This window comes from Astatotilapia calliptera, chromosome 13, assembly GCF_900246225.1.
Source record: "Astatotilapia calliptera chromosome 13, fAstCal1.2, whole genome shotgun sequence".
NCBI lineage: Eukaryota > Metazoa > Chordata > Actinopteri > Cichliformes > Cichlidae > Astatotilapia > Astatotilapia calliptera.
Window position 1 is genome coordinate 32,380,978 of NC_039314.1, and position 25,631 is coordinate 32,406,608.

At 43.1% G+C, this 25,631-nt stretch overlaps 1 protein-coding gene across 1 annotated transcript; it reads right to left on the reverse strand.

Annotated features, from left to right (window-relative positions):
- Positions 1-747: 747 nt before the first annotated feature.
- LOC113035057 (neurotrypsin) lies at positions 748-25,419 on the reverse strand. Its single transcript, XM_026190317.1, has 14 exons — positions 25,116-25,419; positions 22,284-22,323; positions 20,727-20,969; positions 17,741-17,876; positions 13,530-13,705; positions 9,346-9,493; positions 6,860-7,038; positions 6,311-6,452; positions 6,002-6,210; positions 5,767-5,908; positions 5,151-5,429; positions 4,896-5,018; positions 3,519-3,799; positions 748-1,959 (listed from the first exon to the last, which is right to left on the reverse strand). The coding sequence occupies exons 1-14, from the start codon at positions 25,185-25,187 to the stop codon at positions 1,637-1,639; spliced, it is 2,493 nt and encodes an 830-aa protein (XP_026046102.1). The 5' UTR covers positions 25,188-25,419; the 3' UTR covers positions 748-1,636.
- Between the last annotated feature and the right edge of the window lie 212 nt (positions 25,420-25,631).

Sequence of the window (25,631 nt, forward strand, 5' to 3'; positions counted from 1 at the left end):
AACACCACCCAAAGGGACCATTTAGAGCAGGGGTGTCAAACTCCAGGCCTTGAGGGCCGGTGTCCTGCAGGTTTTAGATCTCACTCTGGGTCAACACACCTGAATCAAGTGATCAGTTCATTACCAGGCCTCTGGAGAACTTAAAGACATGTTGAGGAGGTCATTTAGCCATTTAAATCAGCTGTGTTGGATCAAGGACACATCTAAAACCTGAGGGACACCGGCCCTCAAGGCCTGCAGTTTGACACCTGTGATTTAGAGGCAGCAGCCAACCAAGAGAGTGTTTGTCTCGGAGTACCTGTGTGTGTGTGAGCGCACTTATGATCATAAGATTTCTCCATGAAAGTGTCTAATAGTGGGTATGGGGAGCCATATCCCTGCCCCCCAGGTCATGAGGCATGCATGGAGGAGACCCGGGCCCCAGAAATCCAGAGGCCCTGCAGAGCACCCAACGAGGACCACCACAGGAACAACCATGTTAAAATGAAAACTATTCTTAGGCTTTTATGTCTTCTGTCCTCCTTCTCTTCACTGGTTGCAGCAGATGGGTGTGCTTTCCTGAGTCTGAAGAGCGTTCTCTTCCTGACCCAAGTGCTGCTCATGGGGCCTCACAGCAGCAGATTGTTGGGGTTTTCTCTCTAATATTTCTGTACAATATAGGCCTAAGCCCCTGGAGGTGACTGCTGCTGGATAAATAAAACTGAAATTAACTGAATGAATAACAGTGAGAGGGTTGTGGGCGCCAAATCAAGGAGAAGAAACAACATAAATTATTTTAATAACATGAGTGGTCATCACACGCGACCAGAACAGCTTCAGTTTGATTCTACAGTCCCTGCACTCTGTTGGAGGGAGGGCAAACATTTCACCTCATTTTCATAATAATGGAGATATGGTCATCCAGCTGGTACTGATTTGTGGTTACCAGGTTTTTTTTTAATTGGTCAACTTTAATTTGTATAACTTAACAAAGTCAGCACAGATTTTTTCTTAAATAATTAAAGGCTGTGCATACATACATGACATAAACATTATAATACTGACATACTGGATGCATATTATGGAAAAGTACTATGGAGTGACAAGCTGTAAATGGGTGCATATGTTCCTGTAACAAGTAGTTTTTCCTTTTAAGTACGCTGACTATTTGGGATCAGCTGCGTATTAAATGTGCAGCAGTAAAAGAAACGACATATTTAGACCACCCACCAAGTAACCACAACATCAGCTGAAATAAGGGTTTTATATCAGCATTCTCACACATTGCTGCTCTGTGGACCAGGTTATCAAAACCTATATTCTGTGTGCGGTTAATCAAAGCCTCACATGCATGTGTCATGTGACCCTGCAGATCTTTCCAGTGGACTTGCTCCATCTAGGTTTGGAGTTCTTCCCTTCATTGAGAAACTGATTTGTGTTTACTTGTGTTATCTTTGTCTAATTTCTAAATGTGTTTGATGAAACTGAAAATACCATACTGTGGCAATCAAATCCATGATGAAACAATCTGGAAACTTAATCAGATGATCCAAACCAGTCTAGTGTGAGGTTCCAGGTGTAACACCCAGCAGGTTTACTTCCTCTTAAAGCTCTGAAATCACTTTATGACGCAGGATTGTTTGATTGTTTCTCTTGATCACTGGTTCTTGTAGGGCTTGTTGATAGCCTTGTTAATCCATCGCAGGAACCTGCTAACATGAGTGTAAACCCCAGGGAAAGAGGGGTTACCACAGCCATGACCCCACGAAATGACTCCTGTCAGCACCCAGTGACCCCTCTCCCCCTGACAAACCAGCGGACCCCCACTGTCACCCTGGCAGCTGTCCACACGGTGGTGCTTCGACAGGCTCCCGGCACATAGCATGCGGCTGGTGAAGCGGTTTCCATATCGTTTCTTACACGTCGAGGCTGGAAGCAGAGGGACCCAGGCCTGGAGCAGGGTGTGTGAGTACTCTGAGTCTGGCAGCAGACATAGAAAAGATGGAAGAAAGTCTCAGTTACATGAGAATGAAACACCTGATAGAAATGAATCCTGAATTTGAAAAACACTGGTGGATGAAAATACTGTAGACCTATTTTGGTGAAGTTTGCAGTACAAAGTTTCTGTGTATTATTGTAGACTCTTTGTCTTACAATGTAAACTGAGGCAGCTGCTGTTGTGGTTTGGCACCACATAAACCAGGGCTGCCCAATCCCGGTCCTCGAGAGCTACCGTCCTGCAGCTTTTAGATGCATCCTTGTTCCCACACACCTGAATCAAATGAATGGCTTGTTATCAGGCCTTTGCCAAACATGATGGCATGCTGAAGAGGTAATCAAACCATTTGATTCAGCTGTGTTGGAGTAGGGATGCATCTAAAAGCTGCAGGACGGTAGCTCTCGAGGACCGGGACTGGGCAGCCCTGACATAAACAAACTGCAGTATGTTGGACTGGTACACAGCAGACATGGTGTTCATGGTCAGTGTTAGTTGCATCAGGATGAGCTGACATCAGTTTATATTTAAGGCTGATGCTGATTAGATTCACTCACTGAATTCTTTATAATAAATCGTTATACTGTCAGCTTGTGCATCATCTCCGTATATATCGTTGAATCCACCACAAACCACAAAGAGCCGCGAATATTGGAGTAAACATACAGGACTGTTGATCAAAGCTTCACAAAAATATTATTGTTTCTCAGTTGTTCTTTTCTCCACACATTTGTAAGGTCCCACCACCTGCCAGCTATGTGCAGCCCATCCCAGAGAGGATTGTTACTGGATCAAAGTGAAAGTCAGATTTTGATGTTTAACAAGAGCTGGTGTGTTCCCCTAAACTTGATCACTTGTTTTGCACAAATATATACTGAAAAACAAAGAACAAATCTGATGTGGATGGATTCTCTGTTCTTTAGAAGGTAAAAGCTTAAAATGAGGACACCATGTGACTCTGTCCCAAAGTCTTCTCCAGATGCTACACTTACATATATGGACACTATAATTACATAAACTGTTGTTGCATTTTCTGCTCTGTAGAGAAAAAAGAACAAATCTAAAGACAGATTGAACCATCAAATTCTGCAGCAAAGAAACGTGGTGACAGATGATGAGCAGCGAGCCTGCAGTGAAACTTGGATGATCTGATATCCTCGTGTTGGTGTTGTTCCCAGACCATCATGAAAATGTTGTTCCAGGTTCAACATTGCAAGTGACCAATCACATTGTTGTGACGTTATTCCTTTGCGCGCCAAGCCATTCGTGCATTTATGAAATTCCAATGTTGCAAGGACAATATCAATTCTGCTTACTGTTTATTAAAGGGTTAGGGTCAGGGTCCGTTGATCGGCGGACAGAGGCGGTTTCACGCAGCTTAAGTACAGTTTTTTGTTTTACGCCGGTTTTTCCTGAAGTCGCAAAAGTATGACATCACAACATTCTGATTGGTCACTTGCAACGTTGATCCTGGAACAACATTTAGTATGATGATCTGGGAACAACACCAACACGAGGATATCAGATCAACCGTGAAACTTACCTGTGATGCCCCAGCCAGTTATTACACAGGCAGTCAGCCTCTTCTCCAACTTGTCACCTGGCTCTGGCAGACACACAGCACCAGTGTGAGGGTTGAATGCCACACAGTTTCCCTCTGTGCCTTTCAGACGCAGCAGGGCTATATCATACTCCCAGCTTTGACTGTGGTACTTTGTGTGAATGATGATGCGTTCTGGGGACAACGTGCGTTCGAAGTCATCTTGTTCCACGGTGTGGTAGTCACCGAGACGTAAGACGTATCGCGCCGGGTCTCTGCCAAATCTGGAGGTGAGAAGAAAATCCCTATTTAATGTCTTAAAGCTGAGGGGGATTTCATCTTAGCTAATCAAGTGTTTATTGAAGTTTAATGAAATAAAACTGTAACCACGTGGTGAATTTAAGAAAGCAGACTGGCGTTCTTTTTTAATTACTTGAATTCATACTTGTAATATTTCCTGGTTGGTTTTAGATGTCTTTTATTTTCTTGAACCGGTCGCAGCAGATGGCCCCGCCCCTCCCTGAGCCTGGTTCTGCTGGAGGTTTCTTCCTGTTAAAAGGGAGTTTTTCCTTCCCACTGTCGCCAAAGTGCTGCTCATAGGGGGTCATATGATGGGTTCTTCTCTGTATGTATTATTGTAGGGTCTGCCTTACAATATAAAGCGCCTTGAGGCGACTGTTGTTGTGATTTGGCGCTGTGTAAATAATATTGAATTGAACTGAATTGAATGCCAGAGCTGATAGGCAGGCAAAATACAGAACTATCAGAACAATGAAGGCATGTTTCCTGTTAGAAAAACGAGATACATGCAACTGTTGAGCCTCTAAAGCAGGGGTGTCAAACTCAAACTCACAGTGGGCCAAAATTCAAAACTGGAACAAGGTCGCGGGCTAACAGTAATATTTATTGAAAAAAATCTTCCTCTAGATATAAGAATGAATCTTTTCTTATGGACTCAAACAAGTTTTGCTGAAAACCTGAATATGGAACAAGCCAAGCTTAATACTAAACAATATATATATTAGCTGTATAATACCAGCAGGCCAGCTCTGATAGTCATTTGGTATGGCTTCGCGGGCCAAATGTAATTAGGCTGCGGGCCAGAGTTTGACACCTATGCTCTAAAGTTTAATATAATCACTCCAAAAATAATAGGTAGTTCATCACAAACCAGCACAGACATAGCACCATTGATTGACACCAATTGTGTTTGATTTTGTTAATGTGGGGGGGCTGGTTGACCTTGGATGACCTCTAAAAAATTGTAATAATAACATTGAAACAAAAGCAGCACAAATGTTTAACATGAATTTGTTTGATTTGAAGACGGTGGGCCAACATCACTCACATTAGAAACAATGTGAGTGAACTGCCTCCTACCTCTTGAAGCAGTGGGCAGCAGTAACAAGCCAACAGGAGTTGATGAGTGAGGCGCCACACAGAGGATGGTTGCCTTTAGACTGAGACCTGAGCCACAGGGACACCTGCCACGGCCACTCACCCCTGAAATCAAAGAGTCAGACTCTCAGAGCTGTTTCAGTCAAGGACACTGTCAAACTGCCATGAGACTTCTCAAGCAGCAAAAATGTCCCACTGACATGAAACTTCTGAGTGCATATGTGCGTGTACGCTAACCTCAGTGACTTTTCTCCTCCTATGATTCTTCGCTGACGACGCTGACGACTGAGTCTGCGGCCACAGCTCTGCATTGCTGAGGCACCGTTTCCCGTGGGATCTAGTGTATAATCACAGATGACACCTGCGTCCTCGCTGTGGTGACAATCATGGCCTTCTTGTCCTTCAGCTGGACACTGGCCTAAGGATGTTTCAGTTCCTGAGCATCGCACATTGTCCAGATGGATTGGACCCTGACCCTCACCGAAATACGCCATAGATCGAGCTTTAGCCACGCCACTGCAAGGACAGCACGGAGACAAAACACTTATTCTTTTATTGTATGAGTGTATATGTCATTGTGTGTGCTATATTGTTACTACTGCCTGCTTCTGCATTGCGCAGGCATTTATTCACCCTTCACACACACACATTCATATACAGCTTTATTCATTGCTGTTATGCACTTTGCAATATCACACACTCTCCTACAGCCACCTATATGAATCATAACCATAAGCTCCTTTTCACCCTGAATACAGAACACAAGAGGATGAAACTTTTCACTTACAATAGGAAAAACCACTGACACAGCCTTCTAGGACAAATATATCTGTAAAAATGTTGTCATACTAACGTGAATCCCAGCTGTCTACAAACTACAGCTGCATTAACGTCATTCCAGCCATCATCGCACACACTTCCCCACTGGCCGTTAACAAACACTTCCACTCTGCCTTCCCTCCTGGTCTCTCCTGCAACCAAACGCACCAGAGGGCCTGAAAACAGAGATCAGAGGGACAATGTGTCGTTACTGCCACAGCGAAATGCTGAGTTGGTGTTGGTCTGCGTAGTGCTACTCAGAAACGTACCTATGGGTGCGTAATTACTTTGTATCTCATTGGCATCACTGTGACAGAGAACACCTACATCCTCACTGTGTGAGCAGTCGTGTTGTCTCCACTGAGAATGAGTGCAGGCCAGTAAAGTGGTCTCTGTCCCGTCACACTGCACCTCATCCAGCTGGATCAACCCATTGCCTTCTTCATACACCTTCTCAGGAGCCACTTCTGCTCGCCCCCTGCAGGCAGGGAAAATGCATGAATGAGATAAACAACAAAAACAATAGTTCCCTATAAGTTCACTCAGACTATTGTTGTGTGATATGAAGACGCACTGACCTGAAACCGAGCTGTCTGCACACTACCTGGGCATTGAGCTCAGTCCAGCTGTCATCACACACAGTGCCCCATTGTCCCTGGTAGTAAATCTCCACGCGACCCTCCCGGTCGCTGGTTGCTCCCACCAGGCGAACTGCACCATCTGAGACCACGCATCGCTAAATTACACACTTGTAAGTATGAACAACTTGTTTTACTGCTTTAGGTCTTTCAAAGGCTGCTACGTTTAGGTTGGACTTTAGCTGAATAATTACTAAAAGCAGCATATCAACACAAAACTAAAGGTGAAAACCAACTCACTGAACAGTGTTAACAAAAGCTCACAGGAAATTTTACCCACAACAAAAGACTGTTGACCTTGTAGCGGCTCTAAAGGAAAAAATAGGTCATCAAAGTCTTAGGATTAAAAAAAAATATTCAGAGCAATATATATAAGTCACACAGTGTGCACGTAAACACACCAGACCTGAAGAAAAAGCTGATCGTCACTCGAATTTTATAGTCACATAGAGGCTGGGGTTGGTGTGTGCTTCCTTCCTTGGCTCTGACCTGTATATGGATTGCAAGACACCCCTGCATCGTCCATGTGTTCGCAGTTGTGCTGTTCCCAGTTGCTATGAGGACAATCTTCTAGAGAGAGTTCATTGCCTGTGCACTGAACCCGAGCCAGCAAAACTGGACCAAAACCCTGGCCAAAGTGGGCCCGCGTCCATGCTTTGGCAACACCCCTGTTGGTCAGGACAATTCTGAATTTACATATGCACTACAAGACACCAGAAATATATTACGAATACATGAATAAGCTGCGGATGTACGGTCCAAATATATGTACAGTGAGCATTAGTGCTGGTATGTGATCCTGCATATAATTAAGTGTTTTCCTGTGTTATCTTTGATCCTCAGATCCCGCCCTCACATGTCTCCCAGTTGGACTTTTAGACGTTGTTTTTCCAGATTCTGGACCTTCTTCATCTCCTCATAAAGATTTGCTGTTTATTTATTAACTCTACCACAAGTCTGCATCCTGGGTCCTCGACTAAACTATCCAATTCAGGGTTGCAGGGAGGTTGAAGGCTATCCCAGCTACCTTATTGGGGCGAGAGATGGGGTACATCCTGGACAGGTTGCCAGTCTATCAGAGGGCTAACACAGAGAGACAGACAGCCATTCACGCTCACTCTCACACCTATGAGCAGTTTAGAATCACTAGTTAACCTAACCACACTAATTGCATGTCTTTGGACTTTGGGAGAAAGCCAGAATACCTGGAGAGAACTCACACAGACATGGAGAGAAACATGCAAGCTGCACACAGAAAGGGCCTGGCTACACTCAGGACCTTCTGTCTATAAGGACAACAGTGTAAAATAAAAGTCATTCAAGCATAAAGTAGTTATATGTTACTTATTATGGCATAATATTTCATTGCATTACAGTCTTTGTTCTTAATTGCACTGGTGAGAAGTAGCCACATTGACTTCTGCATGTCTAAGTTGTAACAATGTTACCCAGTGTGAATTATAATGTTGCATTTCATAAGATAATTTGTCTAAAATCAAAGTGCAAAGATACTGTTTGTGTTAGCTTTGGCACATTTTCAAAGCTGTTTCTTAAAGACAAAAGCATGAAGACGTTCTTCGACTCTAGCTGCCATCTAACTACAGCCACATCTAAGGTGCAGCAATAGCTGTATGACATGTAAACAGTTACATGTGGTTTAACTTACCAATGTGACAATGCCGTGATCATCCAAACACATTTTCTGAACTGTTGTCTTCCTTCCAACTACACTATTGTTGGCTTCATGACCTCAGCTCCTTGTTGTTGCTCCCAGGCTGGAAAGCACAGAAATCTTACTCCATTCTGGAAACATGGTAAATGGACTAATACGTATATACCAGCTTTTCTAGTCTACTGAGCACTCAGACTTGTTTCTACTGCAATTCTCATTCACTCAGTCACATAACACTTTTATCTTTCTACACTCACACTCCAATGGCTTCATCGGGGGCATCTTCGGCACACGGCTGGAGCAGTCGGGATCAATCCACTGACAAACCGACTGATAGACGATGCATTCTACCACCTTAGTCACAGCTGCCCTGAAGGGCCTACATCATGGTCATTTACAACAGCAGCCCACCTTTCTGATGAGTTTCTAACGTCCACAATTTAATTTTCAAACCCAAAAGCAGCATCTATGTCATGTATTCCATTATCAACTTAGGCTTGTGTAAACAACGTTCCCATAATGCATTTTGCTGGTGATGTCACAGCTTTATAGAGGCCGATAAATTAAGATGAGAAATGGTTTATCGGGAATCTATGGTACAGTAAATTATTAAGCTATGAGTGTGTACGGGTGAGCTTAATAAGTCTGTGTAGGTTCTCAGTCATCCAGGTCATGCTAATCTCAGGAGCGATTGGACTTCTGTAAGTTGCTTTGCAGAACTTTCTAAAGTGTGACTCTCGAGTGGTTTACCTCCTGTCTATCTTAGGATCTGTAAGTTACAAGCAACTTAAAGAAGTCCAGTCATTTGTTTTCCAAGCTACATAGGTGCAGATGGTGTGAGGGGATGTGGAGCAGAGCGATACGTACCTGTCGGCACCGAGTGCATGCAACATCCCCCCAAAAAGTGACACAGAAGGTTTTGGAGCAGGGTTCAAACAAACGAGTGAATACAGACTTTCTTCTGCAGAAACTTCATTTCAATTGAAATTTGAATGTAGGGATAGTTAAGCTCACCTAAAGCCCTGAACTCATTGTTCATTAAGACTTTTACATGGAAGGACTTTATATGTAACAGGAGGGAGGCGATGCTGCCGTGGTCCTGAGTCGTTTGTGTTTTGGGGCTTTCAGGTTTTGTCATTTTTGTGACTCCGGGTTGTTTTTACGTTTATATTGGTTCTTGTATTTCTTTCCCTGAGTGTATTTAGCCCTGTTCTTAGTTTTCAGGTGTTTAATTGACCACTGACCACTACATACAATGACAGATCTTGCATTCTGTGTGTAGCAGCAGCTGATTTTTTCTTACCCCAAGCCCAACTGTCGACACACCACTTCTGCATCAAGATCATCCCATTGGTCATCACAAATGGTTCCCCACCTGCCGTTATGGTACACCTCCACACGCCCCTCAAATTCCTCCAGGCCTCCTGCCAGCCTTAAAGGGATTCCAGTACCTGGCAAAGTGTTGAAGCAACCATTTGTATACTAGTGACAGTAATATGTTACTCTTGTTCATTATTGTTATTAATGTTATTGTTTTGAATGAACAACAGTATGATGCAGCGAGGTGAACGAGTGAAAAGTAAGTACTGAAGCCAACAAATTCAGTCGTTTCTGGGCAGCAGCTGGTTAATTTCTTGAAACTTGATGAAATCTAATTACTGATCAGGAACTCAATGGGGATGTGGCGTACAACACTAGAGGCCAACTCCAAGCCCATAGCACAAGTCACCATCAAGTGTGGGATCTACCAAGGAGATGCTCTGTCCCCACTGCTGTTCTGCATAGGCCTGAACCCCCTCAGTGAGATCATTAACAAGACTGGCTACGGATACCGACTACGGAACGGAGCAGTTGTCAGCCACCTCCTGTACATGGATGACATCAAGCTGTATGCCAAGAGTGAACGAGACATCGATTCACTGATCCACACTACCAGGCTATACAGCAATGACATTGGAATGTCGTTCGGACTGGAGAAGTGTAGTCGGATGGTAACAAAGAGAGGGAAGGTAGTCAGAACTGAGGGGATTGAACTACCAGAAGGCAACATTGCAGACATAGAGGACAGTTACAAGTACTTGGGGATCCCGCAGGCGAATGGGAACCATGAAGAGGCCGCTAGAAAAGCTGCAACCACCAAGTACCTGCAGAGGGTCAGGCAAGTCCTGAGGAGTCAGCTGAATGGTAAGAACAAGATCCGGGCCATCAACACGTACACCCTGCCCGTGATCAGGTACCCTGCTGGGGTAATAGGCTGGCCAAAGGAGGAGATAGAAGCCACTGACATAAAGACAAGAAAGCTCCTTACCATGCATGGAGGGTTTCACCCCAAGTCCAGCACCCTGAGGCTGTACGCTAAGCGGAAGGAAGGGGGCCGGGGACTGGTGAGTGTCAGCACCACAGTCCAGGATGAGACAACGAACATCCAAGAATACATTGGGAAGATGGCCCCAACTGACCGAGTGCTCAGTGAATACCTCAGGCAGCAGAAACCCAAGAAAGAGGAGGGAGACGAGGAACCATCATGGAAGGACAGGCCCCTGCACGGTATGTACCACCGGCAGATAGAGGAGGTGGCTGATATCCAGAAATCAAATTCAAAATTTCTAATTCAAATTCAAATTTTATTTGTCACGTACACAGTCATACACAGTATGATATGTAGTGAAATGCTTGGACAACTGCTCGTGACCTAAAGAAAACAAAAAAGGAAAAGGCTATGAATAAGATAGGAAATAAATGTGAAAAATTAAAAAGGGTAAATTTAACTAGGAAGGAATAAAATATAAATTAAGGTTAAAAATGAAATAACTGTACAACACAAATTAGAATGAAGGGTAAATTTAACTGGGAGAATAAGATAAAATATATAAATTAAAGTTGAAAATAAAATAACTGTACAACAAAATACACAATATAGAACTATATAAGAATGTATGAAGAAATCTAAATAAATATATACACAATAACAGCAGCATATACACAATAACAGCAGCGTGATTTAAGTAATGAAGTGAAAACAATGTCCAGAAAGTCCAGTGTGTGTGTAAGAACTGTATGTGTGGGTCAGTACTGTGTGGTGGTGTGATTGAGAGACCGTATCGCCTGCGGGAAGAAGCTCCTCCTCAGTCTCTCTGTGTTGGTCTTCAGGGAGCGGAATCGCTTTCCTGACCTCAACAGAGAGAACAGTCTGTTGTTGGGATGGCTGAGGTCCTTCACCATCTTCCTGGCCTTGGTCCAGCACCGCCTGCTGTAGATTGAGTGCAGGTCAGGGAGCTCGGAGCGGATGGTGCGCTCAGCTGATCGCACAACCCTCTGTAGAGCTCGTCTGTCCTGCATGGTGCTGTTCCCGAACCAGGTTAAGATGTTTCCCGTCAGGATGCTCTCTATGGTGCAGGAGTAAAAGTTCCTGAGCACCTTGGAGGGCAGTTGGAAGTCTCTCAAGCGTCTGAGGTGGTAGAGACGCTGTCGGGCCTTTTTCACCACGGTGTTGATGTGACAGGACCATGACAGGTCCTGCGTGATGTGAACTCCGAGGTATTTGAAGCTGTCCACTCTCTCCACTGGGCACTCGTTGATGACGGGGGTCTGGTAGTTCCTCTCCTGCTTAGTGCTGAAGTCCACTATCAGCTCCTTTGTCTTACTGACGTTTAGAAGGAGGTTGTTCCTCTGGCACCAGTTCTCCAGATTCCTAATCTCCTTCAGGTAGGCCGTCTCGTTGTTATCAGAGATCAGGCCCACCACGACGGTGTCGTCAGCAAACTTGATGATGGTGGTGGAGCTGGTAGTGGCCACACAGTCATATGTGTACAAAGAGTACAGCAGGGGGCTCAGAACACACCCCTGGGGGGCTCCAGTGCTGAGAGTGGTGGAGGCTGAGACATGTCCGCCCATCCTTACTGCCTGTGGTCTGCCAGTTAGGAAGTTGGAGATCCACTGACACATAGATGAGCTGAGTCCCAGATGCTCCAGCTTGGTGGTGAGTGTGGAGGGAATTATGGTGTTAAATGCAGAGCTGTAGTCTATGAAGAGCATTTTAACATAATTCCCCCTTCTAGTGTCCAAGTGAGTGAGTGATGTGTGGAGGAGATGAGAGATGGCATCGTCTGTGGAACGATTTGGACGGTAAGCGAACTGTAGTGGGTCCAGTGTGTCTGGTAGTGAAGAAATGATGAAGTCTCTGACCAGGCGTTCAAAGCACTTCATCACTACTGAGGTGAGGGCTACAGGGCGATAGTCATTGAGAGAAGCAGGGTGGGGTTTCTTCGGGACAGGAACAATGATGGACTCTTTGAAGCATGTGGGGATCACCGACTGAGATAAAGAGATGTTGAATATCTCAGTGAACACAGGAGCTAGCTGGTATGCGCAGTCTCTTAGGATACGACCTGGGATGCCGTCTGGTCCTGCTGCTTTCCTGGTGTTCACTCTCTTGAAGGCTCTCCTTACTTCATGCTCGGAGATGACGAGCACGTTTCCGGTGCTGGCAGTATCTTCCTGTCTGCAGCCGTTAGCGCCGCTAACACTAGCATTGTTGGAGTCCTTAGCTGCAGCCTCGAAGCGAGCATAGAAAGTGTTCAGCTCGTCTGCCAGAGTCACGGCCGCGTTCGTCATACCGGTTGTTGGTGCTTTATAGTCCGTTATTGTCCTTAGTCCCCGCCACAGGCTCCTAGAGTCACTCTGTTGGAGTTGTGACTCTAGTTTCCTCCCGTAGCGCTGCTACCATGTGGCTGGACAAAGCTGGACTGAAAGACAGCACAGAGGCACTAATCATGGCAGGAACAAGCTCTGAGCACAAGATCCATAGAGGCTGGGGTCTATCACACCAGGCAAGACCCCAGGCTGTGTAAAGATGCCCCAGAGACAACCCAGCACATAACAGCAGGGTGCAAGATGCTAGCAGGCAAGGCATACATGGAACGCCATAACCAAGTGGCCGGCATAGTGTACAGGAACATCTGTGCCGAGTATAACCTGGAAGTCCCGAGGTCAAAATGGGAGATGCCCCCAAGGGTGGTGGAGAATGACCGAGCTAAGATCCTGTGGGACTTCCAGATACAGACGGACAAAATGGTGGTGGCTAACCAACCGGACATAGTGGTGGTAGACAAACATGAGAAAATAATAAAAATAATAATAATAATAATACATTTTATTTCAAGATGGGGAGAGGGGACGGAGAGAGAAAGAAGAAGATCTGAGACACCGAGATGGGATGGTGATCTGAGATATGGAGGGGAGAGATGATGAATAGCCTTAAATGTATACAAGAATATTTTGAAATTGATGCGATATTTGACGGGAGCCAATGAAGCTGCTCCAGGACAGGAGTGATGGATAGAAGGGGTCCTGGTGCCTGGTGATGATACGAGCAGCAGAGTTCTGGACGCGTTGGAGCGTCCAGAACTTACAAAATTACAATAAAGTAATTTTGTAATTCTTTTTGTAATTTTGAGTTTGTTTGTGATGTAAGGTCACAAATCTCACCTTCAGGTTCAGCACAAAGCACCCCTGCTTCGTTTCCGTGGTTACAGTCTCCAGTGGCAAACTTCCTGTTCCAGCACTCTAGCAGGGAATTCTCGTTACCACGGCAGCCTAGACGCTCATAGTGGAAGATGGGACTGGGGCCAAAGTAGGAATGCTGTAGGGCTATACCAATCTCACTGCATGAAAAGTACATATACAGAGACACTCTTAGTTCAACGATCATCCAGGCAGCATATATCTGACCTCACCCAGTGGGACATCCAATCACATTGTTTACATCTAATCACCCACACCTTATCATCCTCTCTCTAACTTACACGATTTAACACAAAGTTTAAACTGCGCATGTTCTTCTTTTGTGTCATTCTTAACATAGCATATTGGAACATTAACCACACATGGATATAATTCATGTTTCATCGAGTTTATGTAATTCTAGATTCTAGATATGTCTTTAGCACATTCTCACATGAAGATTATTATATCAGCTTATTTTTATGAAATCATATATTTTATAAGACATTTTCTGAGATTAGTGGCTGCCCAGTGTCACCCCTCCCTCCCTGTAAAACACACCAAGGTCAGACTGTCTCTCGGTGAGGCCTGATTAGAATCATTACATAGATTTATTTACTAATTTATTCTGTGTTAAACTTATACATACTCATTTTAATACACCTGATAATATTCTGATCAGTATGAACCATAAACAACTATCAACAAAATCACATATGAATTATGGTTCTGTGGTCAACCATTAACACGCCTTCCTTCAGTTAAAATGTGGACAGTTCTTATCTTCTCACATTCCTTCACACGCATTCACACACTAATCTACCAGGTTAAAGATGGATCATGTACTCACATCATGTTATCATTTAACATATCAAACTTATATTCTGATTTGTCTCTGATTAAGAAAAAATCCCATTATTATTATAAAGCTCTGATTCAGCCCTGATCAATTTTAATCACATTAAAGACCTTCCACTCCCTCTCAGCTGTAATGACAGGGGCGGCCAGCGGGGACATCCGTCCCTCTCGACCTCACATCACCTGCAACATCAACTTGTCCCAGTGTGTTTGTACACGCTGTCTTGGTATGCAGGCATGTCTCACTGGTTGAGAACTGCCTTAATTCTTTGTAGCATTGATTCACAAAATTGCTGGAAACATTTCTTAGAGATTTGGGTCGATACCGACATGACAGCATCATGCAGCTGCTGCAGATTTTGGTCGTCCAATTTATCAATTCCACCACATCGTGAAGTTTCTCAGTTAGAGATCTAGAGACCATGGAGACCAAAGTACTGCAATGTTTTAGTCTTCTCTTCTCCTGCTGAGTGTGTGTGAATTGTAACCCCAGTTTCTGGGTATTAGATGACGGGAGGTAGTATACTACTATTACCTGTGGGCCAAGGTTCGACTATTTATTTAAGGCCAAATCAAAATAATGGTTGCCTTAAGGCTTAAGTAAGTAGTGGTTATTTGAGCTACTAAGCTAATGTTGCCTTCCTATCAGCTTCAAACAGTGTAGTGATTGCCCTCTGACCTCTGGCATCAAAAAGGTATTTTGTACAGAACACAGTCACTCACTGATTTGTTTCTATTTTTGGGCCATTCTCTGTGCCCAGGAGATCAGCACTTTCATAATTACTCAGCTCTAGTACTGCCAGCCTGTGCAGCACCAACAACCACGCCGAGCTCAAGTTCACTTAAATCACCTTTCTTCATCGTTCCGATGCTTGCCTTTGCGATTTAGCAGGCAATATCCTCATAAGCACAGATCTGCTGCCTGATTATATAAAGATGAGGAAAAAATTCCCTCATATCAAAATTCAAATGTAAAATATTCCCAGAACAAGGAATTTTTAACACACCTTTTCCAACTGTCCTTTTTTATTTTGGATGCCTACATTATTTTTACTTTGAACACAGAAACAACATTATTTCTAAAAAACAACAACAAACAAAAATAAATATCACCAAACGGATCCTAATAGTCAGCAGTGTGTCCTTTTTACTAGATAACATGTTGGTCTTGTCGGGTTGTTCTTCATCGGGAGCACCGTGTGTTTTGGCTCTCGTCATGTTGGGAGACAAAGCGATGACCCCAGACCCAGTTTTGCAGCTAAGAGCTGATCTCAGCGTGTCCTCCTTTCTTCATGATGAGAGTCCTCAAACACACCGAAGTATCTGCACAGCGTAATACTCCCACCATCGTGTTTCGTTGTGGAGATACTGTTCTTTGGGTTCTGTCTCTGTACCCGAAGAGCTCTAGTTTTGTCTCATCAGAACCACATGTGTATATATACTAGGGGTGCAACGATACACAAAATTCACGGTTCGATACTTTGGTGTCACGGTTCGATATTTTTTCGATACAAAAAAATGTTCATGCTTTTTTAATTTGTCATTTATTAAAATTATAAATATATACTTTAACTCAAAGGTACAGTTTTTAAATTTAATGTTGCTGAAACAACAAAGTCATAAAATAATAAATCTATCTGATTGAGGAATCACTCATCTTTGGAAAAGAGTTTATTACAGAGAAATGGCTCTTTCCAAAGTAAAAGCAATACTATACGCTTCTTCTGGACTATATTCTCAGCAGCATATTAAACATATCAGTTCCCCATAAGGAGAATCCTGTGCTAACGGCTGTCTAAATGACTCGGCTAAAGTTTGTAGCATGCTGCTTGTTGTTTTTGTCTGCTTCCACTTGTCTTTGCACTAGGATGATGTCGGAGTAAATGTGCAGTCATACTCGTTGTGTTCCCACTAGTGCTGTAAGCGTTAATCTGAAATGACGTTAACGTCACAACACGGCAAATCTCTGTTAACGAGCTACCGCCGATCGCCCCGTGCATGGGGCTGGACGGCCAACACGTTAACGAGCTAACTGCGCTAACACACTAGTTCCCACCCATGTAATTGAGCATTGTGGCACATCCAACATACTGTTTTACTTTAGTCCATGACTCGCTTACCTTCAGCTTAACTTCTGTCTCGCTAGCTTGCCCTGCGCTCAGTGAATCTGCGTTCGACTACTCCGCCTAGGCTGCACTGCAGAAAAGTTGATAAAATAAATTACAAATGTTGTATTGTTCGATACATATGCGTACCGAACCGAAAGCACTGTATCGAACGGTTCAATATCGATACGAGTATCGTTGCACCCCTAATATACAGTATGTATGTATACATGTATATATATATATTACCTTTAAGACTGGTTCTTAGCACTTTTCTACTCTGAGTACTCAAAGCACTTTTATGCAACTCGTTCCTTCTCCAAATCACACCCATTCATTTCATCTAGTTTTTTTTTAGTGCTATCTAACTAACATTCATACACATTCACACTCAGATGGATGCATCGGAGAGCAACGTGGGGTTAGTATCTTGCCCAAGGATATTTGGCATGCTGCTGGAGTAGAACCAACAACCTTCCAGCTAGCAGGTGACAGCTCGACCACCTGAGCTACAGCCACCCCACAGATATGCATAGTGTTCGTCCAGGTGTCCTTGAAGGTGTCTCTTCTGCAGAAGTGTAGTTGTTGTTGGTCTGCAGCCTCAGTCCATTCCAGTGATCATCTTCTTTAAAACTACTTGGCTACATCATTCACGAGTGTCTTGGCAGCAGTTCTGGGGTCTTTGGACACATCTGTTTTAGTGCCTGAGTCTTTGAAATGGTTGCTTCCTACCTCTGCCAGACTTGTTTTGTTCTGTGAATTTCATGATGATACTATAAAATATAATAATGAACTAATTTCTTTAGCCTTTGGCATGATGCTTTCTCAAGTGACAAACACGGCCAACAGAAATAATTCATGGTCTATAATAAAAACTAGCAAGTTTAGAAATGCTAGGGTAAAAGCACAGTGCTTGATTTCTTTGCAATAACCTTTAATTTCATAGGTTTGCTAATAGTCTTATCTTTGATCTATATTTACATTAACAAGCAGCTGAAAAGACATTAAAAGACATACATAATAACAGTTAAATACCACATTTTCTGCACAAGCACAGTAATACATTTAAACTCTGGTGGTCACCTGTTCTTGAAAGGATTCTGTTGCCATGTTTTTGTATGTTGCCGAAGCAGGAACTACATTACATTAGTAAATGCCTCACTCTACTACTTGAGCCACAGCTACTCATGTGTGTGTTCCTCAGCTGGGTTAAAATTAAAGCTCTGCCATTACCTTAGTCCAAGCTGTCTGCATATGACACTGGCATCACGGTCAGTCCAGTGTGTGTCACATACTGCGCCCCACTTGTTATTCACATACACCTCCAGACGGCCACTGTTGCCTGAACCCCCCACCAGTCTGACTGCACCTACACACATCAGGAAGAACTTCAACAAGCAGAACTCGTACAATAATAACAAAATAAAATATCATTTTAAACAAGAATCTTTATGAAATCAGTGGTTTGATCATTCTACCAAAAGTGAAGTGTCACTGGCACCTATGACGATACAACATAGCTACTCAGAGGAAACTGTGGACTGTGTGGAACGCTTAAATTGTAACCTGTCACTTTGAGCAAAGGTAAATATGCTTAAAAAGGAAAAAGACAATCGCAGAAAGACATAGAAAGGCTTTTGCTTCAAAATTGAATCTACAATGAAATGAATGCATATACAGGATGCACCCAGGCCATCTGCAGCCCCCAAAAGCACTGAAGCCCTAAGGCCATACAACTTGATGACAACTGCAAGCCCACTGCAGCCGCAACATGACAAAGGCCCCAGACGGGGAGGCTCCCAAAAGACAACCAGAGAACCAGAGGCAACAGCCATCCCTGTGAGAGGACAGGACAAGCTGAGGACAGGACACCAGGTCCTCGGGTCCACACTGGAGCCTCTTCAACTAACTTTCTCTGGCTCTGGAACATAACATAGCCCAAGATCACCTTGGGAAACTGGTCACTGATGCTGAAGCCTGCCTCCTTACCGTCTCCTGGATGCTTGAAAACACTACTCATACTGTGGGCCTGAAGAAGGATAACAGTTTTATTAAATTATTTTTATTTTCTACTCAGGCAGAGTAGGCAGGTCATTCCCTTGGTGAGGGATGTCACCAACTCTTGGAAGACTGCTTTTCTGCAGCGAGTGTTTTCACCTGCTGCTGGCTGGACACCACTGAGTTCAATTCAATTTTATCTCTAAAGCACCAAATCACAACAGCAGCTGTCTCAAGCCAACCAAACAGAGCCTGAAACTCACTGTGAAGAATTTCCAGTAGCAACAGGTGTGCATCAGAACAGTCTTTTATCTACAGACTCCAAAATGTTCACTGTTTCAGAGGAGTCATCAGTTGTGCTTCCTTGGTGGATGGAGTGCCTTTGCTGCTGCAACGAGTTGGCACCTTGTTTGGTTTCCCCACAACACCTAACTTGAAACAATCATCATCCTAATACCCATAATATACTGTATTACCTTTAAGACTGTCTACAAATAAACTGATGGAAAAGAATAATCACTGAAATAATTGGAATCAGTTGTGCATCATCATAGCGCTCCCACATCCATATACACAGGGAGTGCAGAATTATTAGGCAAATGAGTATTTTGTCCACTTCATCCTCTTCATGCATGTTGTCTTACTCCAAGCTGTATAGGCTCGAAAGCCTACTACCAATTAAGCATATTAGGTGATGTGCATCTCTGTAATGAGAAGGGGTGTGGTCTAATGACATCAACACCCTATATCAGGTGTGCATAATTATTAGGCAACGTCCTTTCCTTTGGCAAAATGGGTCAAAAGAAGGACTTGACAGGCTCAGAAAAGTCAAAAATAGTGAGATATCTTGCAGAGGGATGCAGCAGTCTCAAAATTGCAAAGCTTCTGAAGCGTGATCATCGAACAATCAAGCGTTTCATTCAAAATAGTCAACAGGGTCGCAAGAAGCGTGTGGAAAAACCAAGGCGCAAAATAACTGCCCATGAACTGAGAAAAGTCAAGCGTGCAGCTGCCAAGATGCCACTTGCCACCAGTTTGGCCATATTTCAGAGCTGCAACATCACTGGAGTGCCCAAAAGCACAAGGTGTGCAATACTCAGAGACATGGCCAAGGTAAGAAAGGCTGAAAGACGACCACCACTGAACAAGACACACAAGCTGAAACGTCAAGACTGGGCCAAGAAATATCTCAAGACTGGTTTTTCTAAGGTTTTATGGACTGATGAAATGAGAGTGAGTCTTGATGGGCCAGATGGATGGGCCCGTGGCTGGATTGGTAAAGGGCAGAGAGCTCCAGTCCCACTCAGACGCCAGCAAGGTGGAGGTGGAGTACTGGTTTGGGCTGGTATCATCAAAGATGAGCTTGTGGGGCCTTTTCGGGTTGAGGATGGAGTCAAGCTCAACTCCCAGTCCTACTGCCAGTTTCTGGAAGACACCTTCTTCAAGCAGTGGTACAGGAAGAAGTCTGCATCCTTCAAGAAAAATATGATTTTCATGCAGGACAATGCTCCATCACACGCGTCCAAGTACTCCACAGCGTGGCTGCAAGAAAGGGTATAAAAGAAGAAAAACTAATGACATGGCCTCCTTGTTCACCTGATCTGAACCCCATTGAGAACCTGTGGTCCATCATCAAATGTGAGATTTACAAGGAGGGAAAACAGTACACCTCTCTGAACAGTGTCTGGGAGGCTGTGGTTGCTGCTGCACGCAATGTTGATGGTGAACAGATCAAAACACTGACAGAATCCATGGATGGCAGGCTTTTGAGTGTCCTTGCAAAGAAAGGTGGCTATATTGGTCGCTGATTTGTTTTTGTTTTGTTTTTGAATGTCAGAAATGTATATTTGTGAATGTGGAGATGTTATATTGGTGTCACTGGTAAAAATATATAATTGAAATGGGTATATATTTGTTTTTGTTAATTTGCCTAATAATTATGCACAGTAATAGTCACCTGCACACACAGATATCCCCCTAAAATAGCTCAAACTACAAACAAACTAAAAACTACTTCCAAAAACATTCAGCTTTGATATTAATGAGTTTTTTGGGTTCATTGAGAACATGGTTGTTGTTCAATAATAACATTATTCCTCACAAATACAACTTGCCTAATAATTCTGCACTCCCTGTAGAGCAATCTGATCACTTTCTGACCACTTAAGGTGTTTTAGACTACATGCCATCTTCAGACACCTGCTGCCCACCCTTAATTCACCTTGATGACAATCACAATAAGCCCATCCAATGGCTCCAGAGGTCTTTCGGAAGAAGCACCACGGTTTGGTTTCTCTGTCTGGGTTTCGGCAGAAGTTATGGTCTCCCAGGCCTCGGTTTGGATACTGCTGCATGTAGTCTGGGAAGTTAGTCCACTTTAAGCATGGGGAGCCTGCGTCTGTGTGAGAAACCGAGCCATTATAGTGGCCCAGTTTAGTGAGACCCTCTGAACAGGACAGCAGCACTGCAGACACAGACAATCATCCGTCAGTGAGACAACATGTTAATAAAGTCACATTCCATACAAACTTTTCATTTTATACAAACACAAATGGTTCTTTATACAGAGCATTTCAAGATGTTAAAAAGATGAGAGAGACGAGGTTAAATAAACAGAAAAATGATTGTAAATAGTAAGCCTTCACTCAGTGTAAACATTACTTCAGCACAAACAGAGCACGTGTGATAAAAAGACACTAATTCCAACATGTAGATGAAACATCTGGAATAAAGGGGAGTGGCTTCTCTGCTGCCGCCGTCTTGCTGAGGAGTCTGACTATGAGAGCTACTGTTGTACCCTAACTTTGGTTGTGTTTAGTTATTTATTTACTCGTTCCCAACTGTCTCATAGCTGGTTTTTGTGATAAGTTGCAAAGTGCTCTGTTTATGCAACGTAAGAAAGTGAAACATTTATTATTATTTTCATGTTTTGGCTGCGATCAAATGCATCTAATAAAAATTATTCCTATTATTATTGTTACAATCACCCGAATGACCGACTGGACTGGAGGACCAACAGTGATGCTGAGCAGACTCAAGCTCCCATCCTTTGATGGGTTCAGCAAGATGTGAATGCCATCTATTTTGCTTTTTGTGGTGTAGTATTTATAGGATATATACCATTATTATTTTTCTCTTGTCAGCCTTACTCTTCTTTAACTTACCTCATTTTTACTTTTCTTTGTTTTTATCACTGTTGTGTATGTAACATTTCTTAGACATAAGACCCAAACTGAAGTCAGGTGACATAAGGAATACACGATAGTGATTTCTATCAAGGCTCGTTCTATTCTGTGAAGACGAAATCAGACTGGAATTGTTCATAAAGCTTTTTGCCAGACAACTGAGCACAAACCTGCGAAACGACTCCAGGATTTTAGATACGAAGCTTAGGTTAGATATAAAATGACAGTTGTTGCAATTCCTGAGATGAGAGACTTCAATAATAATTTGCTTCTGGACTTCTGTGAAAGGGAAATATATATCAAGCTGGTAGCTTAACACTGATGCCATGGCCAACAATGTGAGGAAGGCACTCCCCAGCAATCTGCAGCTTTTCCACACCCTGATTTACTCAACCCAAGTCTAGGACTATTCCTCAGCACTGGCAAAACATTGCTCACCTAAAATGTTTTCCTTATCTGACAAAATTACTTATTTATTCACTGATTTCACTGATACTTGCTGCACTGACAGGTATGTACATATAGTGCTTAGCACATGGAGCTTCGTTCCCCTCCAGCTGGATCTCAAAGACCAAATACAGAAAATAACTTACCTGCACTCTGAACTACATTGAAGTGCGTCCATTGAGAAATCTGTTAAAGAAACACAAACCCCGTGGAACGCAATGTGAATAGGAATTACAGAGCAACAAGAAATACAGATTTTAACAAAACTAAATGTTCTATTATTATAATGAAATATCATACAACCATAAAGGCTGGCTTACTGTGTCAAATGTAGATGTAGTTCATTTTTTTAAAAAGCTGATAAAGCAATATTTTAATTCATAACAAAACACTGAAAAATGTTGAGAAGAAGTCTGGGATGTCTGTTTAGGAACATTTTGCAACTATAGTTATCTAATTGAATTCACCTAATTATAATTAGGTGAATTAAATTAGTAACAGGTCACCAACATGACTGCAATAACGAAGAGAAAACCCCGACAATTCTATGACCCCATATGAGCAAGTGCTCGTGACAGTGGGAAAGAAAAACCTCCTTTTAACAGAAACAAATCTCCAGCATAACCAGGCTCGGAAAGAGGCAGCCATCTGCCACAGCCGTGTGGTGTATAAACACCCAGTGAGTGAAAAAAGGTGCATGAAGAAGTACAGTATAACCCTTACCACCCTGAGCCAATTGCAACGTGACTAAGAGAGGATTCAGGGTCACCTGGTCCAGCCCTAATTATATGCTTTAGCAAAAAGGAAAGTTTTAAGCCTAATCTTAAAAGTAGAGATAGTGTCTGTCTCCTGAATCCAAACTGGAAGCTGGTTCCACAGAAGAGGGGCCTGAAAACTGAAGGCTCTGCCTCCCATTCTACTTTTAAATACTCTAGGAACAACAAGTAGGCCTGCAGAGCGAGAGCGAAGTGCTCTAATAGGGTGATATGGTACTACAAGGTCATTAAGATAAGATGGGGCCTGATTATTTAAGAGCTTGTATGTGAGGAGCAGGATTTTGAATTCTGGATTTAACAGGAAGCCAAAACAGGAGAAATCTGCTCTCTCTTTCTAGTCCCTGTCAGGACTCTTGCTGCAGCATTTTGGATTAGCTGAAGGCTTTTCAGGGAGTTTTTTGGACATCCTGATAATAATGAATTACAGTCGTTCAGCCTGGAAGTAATAAATGCATGAACTCGTTTTTCAGCGTCACTCTGAGACAGGATATTTCTAACTTTAGAGATGTTGCGCAAATGGAAGAAAGCAGTCTTACATATTTGTTTAATATGTGCGTTGAAGGACATGTCCTGGTCAAAAATGACTCCAAGGTTCCTCACAGCGTTACTGGAGGCCAAGGTAATGCCATCCAGAGTAAGAATCTGCTTAGATACCATATTTCTAAGCTTTTCAGGGCTCAGAAAATATTCTGTTTTGTCAGAATTTAGCAGCAGTAGGTAGAGTGTTCGCCCCATGATCAGAGGGTCGGGGTTCAAATCCACCAAACGGCTACCCCTGAGCAAGGTACCATCTCTACACACTGCTCCCCGGGCGCTGGACTGGTGGCTGCCCACTGCTCTACTCAGTGAATGTTTTAAATGCAGAGGAGTAATTTCCTACGGGATAATAAAGTATACAAAGTATACATTATTAAAAGGAGGAACAGAAAAAATAATATGAAGATTAAATTAAAAAATAAATATTTCTCCCTCCAGTTATTTTATTGTTCAACCTTGCCTGTCGTGTCTTTCTACTAGACAAAAACTTGGCCCCACTAGTAGCAAATGTAAAAAGTGCATGTGGCCAGAGGGCCCCCACAGGGCCCCCAAATACTTCATCTTTTTTTCCATAAGAAGGAGAGAATATTGTAAAGTTTCTTTCCATTAGCTTCTTTTAAATGGATTGTATGGTTTGAAGAGATCCCTTTGAGATATTCAGAGGAATTTCCTTAAAGGCTCTGAAGCATTCACACTTATCTGCAGTGATGTGACACAAATAAAAGTGTAGACTTTGACCTGCTTACATTATGAAGCACACTGACCAATCGCCAACAAAGAAGGAAGCTGCGTTGATAATGGTTTTCTGTGAACTATAGCACATTAGAATGGGCTTAAATGTGTTGCTGTTAAAGTGGGTGGTCAGTAAAACAATATCCTCCAAAAAAGTGCTTCATGTTATTCACTTTGTGAAAATAGATCATTAACTCTTCAAAATATTTAAACGCATTTCTAACCAATTTCATTTCCCTGCTGTTCTTTACCAGAGGGCAGAGAGGTGCTTGGTACTCGATGTTCAAGTCATGTCTGAATCCTTGGAACAGGCAACTTGCCATCTGTACAATCAGGTATAATCTAAGGCCTGTAGGAAAAAAACTGAGGTGAAAATCATGTTTGGAAACGGATCTCTACATTCCCTCCACATTTGGATATCTAGGTCTGGTTTAAAATTCGCTCTTAATTTAAAAAAGGGCACGAGTGAGAAAGTCTTCAGCCTACGTTGGACCACCGTTTGTGACTATCGGTCTAACTATTGATGTTTTGAGAAAAACCTGCTTGTTTGAGTTTTTTGCTATTATTTAACAGGTCTTGCAGTTTCATGAACAGTCAAATAAATAAATAAATAAACTGATATGTCATTACCAATTCTAAGAGTTGATACGAAGCACTATAGAAATATCAGGCGAAAATGGAGGCAGCGAGTTCCAGTAATAGTGCAACAGACATCTGGAAATTTGCCAGCGAGCTATTAAAATAAATACGGTATTTATCTCTGCCTTTGTTTTGATTTGTTCTTAATGTAAGTGTGACGGAAAGCGATGAGCGCATACAAACAGTTTAAACTCAGCATGGCACAGACCAGTGTCCCGGTTTACTTGACATAATGTGTTCCGCGACAAAGACGGCTTTATATAGGCTGAGCGTGTTGGGCAGCAGCGTGCTCACCTCTGCAGACACCGCCAGCGCCAGTAACAGACAGCACGGGACAAATCCGGACACAGCTTTCCTCTGCTCCATCGTGCTGAGGAAACCATATTCTCTACACTGCCAGCGCACACATTCACCAAGTCTTCACGGCCTCTGACAATCCTTCCTCGATACGAAACACACAGGATACTGTCCGCTTTTAACCGAGGTACCGACGTCCAAGTCGCTCCAGAGCTAAAAATGACGCGCTGTTGGAGAGGAAAGGGCACACCAATATCGCTACCCACCCTCTCTCTCTCTCACTGACTCATTCACGCACTCTCTCTCTCTCACACCTTCACCTTAAAATCGTATGACGCGTTTTTGTCTATGGTCCGCCTCCCTATTCACGGAATTACACCCTCAATATGTGACATCAGAACTTTCGTAAATAATTGACGCTTCTTAAGGGGAAATATTTATCATTTGACAAAGATTATATGACAGGGCGTGTCAGTACAGTGAAACTGTTGTTGTGAATTGATCACTGACGGT